Here is an 8,461-nt window from a genome sequence, read left to right as displayed (position 1 = left end):
TGACAACGTTCCTCCATCTCATTGGGGATGATAAAATCCAGCGGGAGCTCGACGGAACAACTCCAAATGTGAAAGTGTTCCGGGATGTCTCTGCACAGTTGCCCCACCTACACTGCGTTGCTGCCCCAGGTCCTAAACTGTAATGGAAATGCGCCACGGCAGCCCGAGGCCTGAGCGAGGACGCTTAGGGACGCTTAAACGGGGCTACCCCGCTGCAGTGGAAATGTGCCATTTGTGTCCTTATTTTTGAGGTGCTGGTGTTGACATTAGGCTCAACAGGAAATTCTTNTATCGGCTGTCATGTAAAAAAAAAAAGTATCCAGGTTTAAACACATATATTGTATATATTGATGTGTTGGCAGTGTATTAAACCATGTGATGACTCTGAATTTTAATGCTAGGCTATTTTTTCTAAAATGGTGGCCAGTTGAGACAGTTTTTCAATGGAGAAATTAATGAAAGTAGGCCAAGTTGATAATACGAGCTCATTGTAGGCTACATTTAAAGTTTAATTTACCCTGTGTTTGATTGGTAAGATGTATGAAATTGTATCACCATTTGTATGATTGATTTTTTTTTAACATTGAAAAATCAATCAATTCAATCAAAAATGTATATCAAAAATATTTGAAAAACTAAGTTTGTATTTGTTTTGTTATTTATTGTTTATAGTTACCTTTAAGATTTGTTGTAGGTATGCCCAGGTTCGAACAGTGGTTCAATTTACCCCCTGACCTGGATCAACTTACCCCTACACTGGGGCAAGTTTTTTTTTAAGAAGTAATATTTTCACTGCCCTTGATCAGATATTAATTATTATCAATGCCATTGATAGGAGACATCCTGAATTATAGTGTGTTTTCATTTTTACTATGTGTCATTTCTCCTTGCTTAGAGGACAGCATAACTAAAAAATGGCTCAATTTACCCCACTCTCCCCTATGCTTCTAAAATCGTTCTGTGTCAGAATATATTCTGACACAGAACGATTTTAGAAGCAATGTATTTCTATTGGTAGTATGTTTCGTGCCTGCACCAAATAATAACAAATATAACAAAAATACAGATTTCTGTAATCTGAGGCTCCGAGTCCCATTTATTTTCCTTGCGGACGGCAAAAAAGGTCTGGCATTATACAATTTAAAATAGAAACAATAATCGTGGCTTGATATTGACTAAGAAAATGTTTTTATGAACCACACAGCTTCCGGTCGTGGTGCAGGCACGAAACATACTACCAATAGAAATACAGTGCTTTTAAAATCGTTCTGTGTGACACGAAAAAAATGGGAAAATCGTGTTGGTGAACACGAATCAATAGATTACATTTATTTCGTGACTATTATACGAAATGCCGTGAGACTGGGTTGCCATGCTAGCAACTATGGGAATGTATTATGGGCCCAGAACAGCTTTGAGCTTTATGCTAGGTCACATTAACTCCATGTTAATATATTGATGTTTAGCAGGTAACCACGTTACATATGTGATTGTGTCTAATGTCATGATAATCCATTCCGTTGGATCAGGTTGTTGAGATATTTAACTTTTAGCCAAGAAAGAATTACCTTATGGCAGCACACGAAGAAAAGTAATGGGATCATGAAGTAATTTAAAATTCATTCTCTAGCTCATTGAATATTTACACCAAATTGTACAGCAATCAATCACAATGGCTGTGAAGGTCAGGGATTCACCAGCAGGCTGAATGACATCCACTGAGCCAGGCTGCTAGCATGAATAAAAAATATAAATATTGAATAATGCGCTTTAAAAAAAAATCTCTTTACATATAGCTACCCTTCTTTTAGCTGCTGATTGATTAGTGTGACAGCTGCAGCCCAGTTCCGCAATAGCCTCAAGCTTTTAAATGAATACACCATATTGAGTGCCATTGCTATAACCATGATAAGAAAAACACACATTTAAGCAGCCGCAACAAATTGCTCCACCACACCTCTCTACCTGAGAAGATTTCCATGCACAGCCGAGCATGAGACAGATGCAGTATTAGGACAAAGAAGAGTTACAGCATGACAGCAGTGGGAGACAGGCTTGTTAGATAGAAATGCTGAGCTTCCTGAGAGTACTTCAACATTTAAAAAAACGTTTACCCTCTCTTGAGCGAAAGCATCTTGAAATCTCGAGCAGCCAAAAATAACCCTGCCCTCTTGTTTTCTTTTCATTTACTTTCCTCCCTCAGCCCTGTTTACGCATCCACAACTCCTGTCTGCTTGAGGAGAGAGCCTGTTGCATGGGTGTTTCCATGGCAACAGAGGAGCAGAGGGGATGCAAGGTCGGTGTTGGAGCACCTGGAGCCACTCTGGGCTGTATGTTGTCGTTGGACTTTTCATTAGTATCCTTTCCCTCCTGCCTGGCATTGACATGATGAATCGTCACCGGGCAGTTAATCATGTCTGGGGTCACACAGGCAATAAAACATGTGAGCTCTGCTCCCGCATTTGATGAAGAGAAGGGGTGGAGTGTGTCCTGATAAAGATGGAGGGAGAGATTTAAAGAGAGGGAGGAGAGGGTTTCTCTGCTGGAAAGTGGATTACATCCATTATTTAGAAGCTGCTTCCCCTTCACTGAGAGAGGAGAGAGAGGAGAAATGTTTGCAGGGTACTCAAACGTCTCTTTTAGGTCTCTCTGTGGACAGTGCTACTGAATACTTACACAAGTAAATACTTTACCAAATACAAGTTGAAATCCACAATAAGGTATACATTTACCTTCTGTGCAACCAACATCTTCTATTCAACAGTCTTGAGCAGCTCTGCATGCATCCTGTTCTACGACAGGAAGCCAGATCCATAAATGTAGCCGTGTGAAAACAACTTTCAGATCGTTGCATCAAAAGAAGTAAAATTGAAAAGTGGGCCAAGAAAAGCTCTGATATGTTACTGTTTGATCGTGATGCTTCATCTCTGCTTTTCATTTCCTCTTATGAGCTGCACAGATTGTGTCCACAGGGTAATCTTGGATGCATACTTTTGAACATATGGTATCAACTCAAGTAACTTTGCATGTTGTAGCAACTGGAAGAAACGACATGATGAAAATGAAGTACATCTTCATAGTTCATCTTAAAGCAGACATATGTATAATGTAAATGTGACCCTTACAGTCATTATCAGACAATTAGAGACACGTGCCATGTTGAATATGTAAATGGAAGTTTCTTAAAACTGCATTCCCAAAACTAATAAAAAGATAAAAGAAAAAACAGCACCTCTCATGTATCTCGAACTGGATTTAGCAGTGGTGAATACATGCTGTGTCTCATCTGTCTCTGCACCTCAGCATCAAGCACTGCCAGACAACACATTTCATTTCTCTGCAGAAGTAAATCCCTGCTGGCATTCACAGGTCACCAGGAGTGACCACTCTGTACTGTTTTTCTCTTATCTCACACATTGTTGTTTCTAGGAAGGGAAGAAAAAACCCTCCCTGGCCTCATCCACCACCTACTGCTGTCACCGTCCAGAATCAGGGATGCAGCTTCTGTGCCGTCTGTTTTCTATTGAATGAGAAATCTTTCGGCAAGCAGGGTGGATAGAAAGGAGGAGAAAAGAGTCTTGAGGACAACGGGAGAAATAGGGCATAGAAACCGCAACAAAATCAAAGTAAGCAGGGAGAGGAGGAACATTTTTCAAGACTGGTCTATCCAGGCTTTGATGTTGTGAAAAATGGGAGCTCTCAGCTTTACTTTTCTTCAAAGACTTTATTTCCACAGACACACTTTTGGGAGGCCTGAGATAATAATGTCAGCCTCGACTCTTTTGTCTTGTTTGCCAAAATGAGTAGAGCTCAGTACTCTACACTCTTATCTATGACACTTACACTCCATGTTTGTGTTGCTTAAACCTGTTTAATGGCTTAAAATAAAATATGGCCGGGAAAACCAAAGAACCAAAACAACCACACATTTATTTTATTCGTTGAATATATTATTTTATTTTAACATCATCATCATCATAGTTTAACTTTTAATTTTCCCTTCATTCATTTAAAATGATCACCTCTGAATGTACACATACTGCAAACTGTCAAAAATATACAAACAAATGCAGGCTTGTGCTATAGTCTGGTCAAATGTCTAAAAAACAGTGGCACTGGGGAGAGAGAAAGACAGAAAGAGAGATTGACAGAGAGAGATAGAGGGAGAATAAAAGTAGGCAGGAGGGAGAGTAAAGAGAGAGAGAGTGAGAGAGAGAGACATTGAAACCGGTAAAGACATGCACAGCATCATTGTGAGCACCGGTTACAGGTATCCAGGTGCGCGGTACTTCCGTGGGATCCTCGTGGAAAAGTACATACATTTCATCATCTGACAGTGCGGCACAAAATGCCCGTCACATATCAAATCAAAATCAAAATGTTGCTCATTAATGGAACTGTTAGGCACATCATTGTTTTTTATGGTTTTACATTTTCTGGAAAAATCTGACTTACTGTAAATGTAGAATGCTTAAACCAAAAACAATAAAAAAATAAGGGAAAAGTAACATACAATTAAAAAAAAAAAAAAAACGTTCAAAAGTCATTTTGGAATCACTGTCTTGTTAGTAACTCAACATTATTTGTGTGTGTGTGTGGGTGTATCTAGGTTTGTTCACAATTGGGTGCATTTCTGTAAAACCAAGTGAGTATGTGAGTGAGAACTTGAGGTGTTTGTGGGTAGTGGCTGTGATTGGCTGACAGCCGTCCAATCAGATGCTCAGGTCTTTGTGGTTGTCCTTGTAGGTCTTCTTGGGTTCGGGGAGGGCGGATGAGCGGCTGCTGTCGGTCTTCAGCGTGCTGTAGTACTCTCTCACCTTAGCCGCTACGAAATTGTCATCGTCCTCTTCGTCCTCCGAGTCGTCCCTCCTGAAGCTCCTGAGCGGGGAGATGTCCCGTCCCAGGCTGCGGGCTCGGTACTGCGGCTCGGGGGTGCTGTCGCGGCTGGCGAAGCGCCCGTCGTCCCTCACCGTCCTCTCAGGTGAGCGGCCCCTCAGCAGCGAGCTGTACCTCTTGTAGGCCGAATCTGAGTCGGGGGTGCGCACTCTGGGCAAGGTGGCGTCTCTCTGGCTGCGCGATGCGGCCAGGTCCCTCAGCAGGCTGTCCCCCTTGTAGATTCTCTCCATGGAGGAGGCCTTCCTCAGCAGACTGTCCTCCCCATACAGGCGCCCCTCCCTGCGCAGCGGCGGCAGCGGGGCCTCCCTGTTCAGGCGGTCCATGGCCGGGGACTCACGGAGAAAGCTGTCCTCGAACGGCAGGCTGAGTTCAGAAGTCCTAGCAGGTTCCTTCAATACGGCCTCTACTCCGTTGGGCTTCTCGTTGATGCGCCTCTGTCTCTCCGGGGAGGCGTTGCGGCGGTAAGGGTCTGAGGAATGGTATTGGCGTCTGGTGGGGGAGTGGTGCCGAGAGCGGTGGGGAGACCTGTGTCGGCGGGGTGAGCGGTGTGGAGAGCGACGAGGTGAGCGGTATGGAGAGCGGTAAGGAGAGCGGCGGGGCGATCGGTGATTGGAGGGCTGACCGGTGCGTCTGTCGGGGGAGCGTCCGCTGCGTTGTCCCCCACGACGGGTGTCCAGCGTGTTCTCTGCACTGCGTGACCGGCTGTGCACCTTGTCAGGCGAGCGGTGGCGGCTACGGTGTTTCCCGTTGGAATGGTGCCGGTGGCCGTCGCTTCCCTTGTCATCTTTCTTCTTTAACAACTTGATGCCCTTGGACTTTGTCCCCTTGGTCTTTCCTGTGCTGGTTTTCTTGTTGGGGGAGCGGTGGCGGTGGTTGGAGGGGCGGGTCGGCTCCTTCTTTCTCCGGGATGGTGGAGGGGGTTCTGGTGGGTAGCTGGACTCTGATGGCGCGTTGGTCAGGGGCAGGGCGCTCACTTCCGCAGCGTTTTGTAACCCTGAGGATGGGTAGGCTGTGATGACGTCGTCGGGGCCGTTGACTGTAACACAATGTGACATACAAACGAGTGCAAGGGGATCAAACATGCATCTTTAAAATGTTCTGCTTTCACATAAACCATGCTGAACTACTCAGACATGAAGCGGAGAACATTTCCAATGGAAGCCATTCTGATGTTAATGCCAGCAAAGATGGCTCGTTGTTAGATGGCACAGCAACAGCCGATGGTAAACACATTAGTGTAGCTTACACATGAGAATAAAAGGCAGTGACACAAAGACAGCTAGTGACTTATTACCCAAAACAAACCTGTTCCCAGGTCTACCTGGGGTTGCCTCTCTGAGAATGGGACTTGGCAGGTTGGGCGGCCGGCCTGGAGGCAGCTTTCATTCAGAGTCAATGTACTGTGTGTCGATAATGCTGCTGCTTGAAGACTGATTAGCCATGCTCTTTCATGCGCTGTCATGATGCCTTAGATACTATGTAAATGATTAAAGCAAATAAAACGCTCAAGACGAGATCTAAAACCTACTGCTGTACTGCAGCATGCAGTTTAAGTGGCATTTGCCTAAGACGAGAAGAATTTAATGTTCTGCACAAGTTTTTCTATTTGGCCTTTGAGGCAAGTTCATCCACTATAGTCTAACTAAAATATCTACATATGCAGCCACCACGATGCTTTGCTTTATCAGATTTAATAGATAGGTCTTCAGCTGCAGAAATACAACTAACAACTAAATGGCAGAGATTATGTTCTTTTGATGATCTATACAAATCGAAATAATAAAAGACTAACATGCATTTCACCTTTGGACGAGTTGCCCAAATGTTAAATGCCGCATATGCATGAAGAATCCATAACAGTGGCTACGGCAGCGGCGGTACTGGCAATGTGTTTTGGGTGGATGGATATGTATGTATGGAGTAGAGCATGGGCATGGGTGAGTTGAGGCCACACCACACAGATATCGGGATGGCGAAGCAGCGCAACAGAGAGAAAGAAAGACAGGAAGTGGGAGGGAGAGCCGGACGACAGGCGAGGACAGTTACAAACCGTGGTCTGATTCTGGAGGACAGAGGCCTCCCCCATCTTGTCATTTCTCATACATGCAGTGAGATGGGGAACAGCCATCCCTGAAGGAAGACAAGAGCCCAGCGCAATATAGGAGGATACAAAAAAAACAGGAAGAAAAAGAAGAGCAGAGGATTTAGATTGCTTGGAACCAACATGAAGGAAGAAAAAGGAGAATTATAGTGTTGATTTTTCAATGAAAAAAAAAGTGTTTATTTGATCATTGAGTCATTCAGAATAAAGAGACAGTCCAGGAAACTTGCCCAAACCCTTCAGTGGAAACCATCAGTTACAGAGAAACACACACACACACACACACACACACACACACACACACACACACACACACACACACACACACACACACACACACACACACACACACACACACACACCAAAAGCGTATGAAGCAGTTTTACATTGCTGACAGAAATCAAAATAAAAATACTGGCAAGACTGTCAAAGGTTGTGGCAACTAAGAGTACAAACAATGATCCAAAAATATACAAGTTCACATGATGTCATATCGGTGCAGGTTAAGACAGCACATTCTTAGCGCAAATAAAATTACATTGACAAGCGTTTTAAGACAGGCAAACGTATCTCCACTCATAAAAAAGGTAACAAAAAGAAAGCATTTATGATGACTCGTGACTATCGATCCAAAACTGGTCAGTACGATTTAAAAAAAGGAACATTCCATAAATATTATGGAAAATAGACAATAGAGGGGACAAAACCAAACAAATCCAATTTACACTTTTGACAAGTTCATGCAGCAATAGACTTTTTAACCATTAATATGTGGCTTCCATCATGGCTATGTACACGGAACAAAAATACTTGTAAAAATGCCTCTATTCTTTTCATCACTGTACAAAAGCGTTTATATAATTGGAGCGAGTCTTTTTAAATGGGGATGGGCGGGGTTCCTATCGTCACAGCTTCTCAATGACATTAACAGTGGGTGCAAATCAAATCCATGGATAAGTGAGTAATGTCAAGCACAGTATAGTGAGGTTTTCCTCTGTGAAAATGCATCAGAATCGCCTTTTTCTTCTCATTACAGTTCTTACTTAAAAAAACCCTCAAAGAGTTCAGTAGCTTACATTCACCTTTAATAAATATCATAAATACGCTTGTGTCACGTCCTAACCAAAGCTGCGAGATGTCCCATTTTAGCACGGGACGCAATGGATCAAGTTTTCTTTTCCTGTTTAATGCTAATTCTTAAATGAGGAATTACAGCCCTCAATATCACTGATTTCTCACAAAAACACTGATTTCTCATAACTCTGCTCGTTCAAACTCTGTAAACAGTTTCTGTCTTTGTGTAGCGCTGACATCACACCCACCACCTTTCGGAAAAAAGTCCCAGCAGAGTGCTTTTGCTCAGTGGCCAGAAGGTGAAAAGTGACAGCGGGATGACATGGAAACAGAGCAGGCGACAGCAGGAGGGGGGCGACAGCACCCAGAGGAACAACCTCCATCCCTGCT

At 43.5% G+C, this 8,461-nt stretch overlaps 1 protein-coding gene across 1 annotated transcript in view; it reads right to left on the bottom strand.

The window, feature by feature from the left end:
• Positions 1-378: 378 nt before the first annotated feature.
• Positions 379-8,461, bottom strand: part of LOC104949857 (membrane-associated guanylate kinase, WW and PDZ domain-containing protein 1-like) — a gene marked incomplete at its 3' end in the record, with an annotated part of 79,446 nt that continues 71,363 nt past the window's right edge. Inside the window, exon 21 of the mRNA XM_010776291.1 lies at positions 379-384. Coding sequence (XP_010774593.1) covers positions 379-384 — 6 coding nt within the window. The remainder of the gene's footprint in view (positions 385-8,461) is intronic.

This window comes from Notothenia coriiceps, unplaced genomic scaffold, assembly GCF_000735185.1.
Source record: "Notothenia coriiceps isolate Sejong01 unplaced genomic scaffold, NC01 NC01_scaffold00016826, whole genome shotgun sequence".
NCBI lineage: Eukaryota > Metazoa > Chordata > Actinopteri > Perciformes > Nototheniidae > Notothenia > Notothenia coriiceps.
The sequence above is the reverse complement of the archived record's forward strand: the minus strand, read 5'-3'. Positions and strand labels throughout refer to the sequence as shown.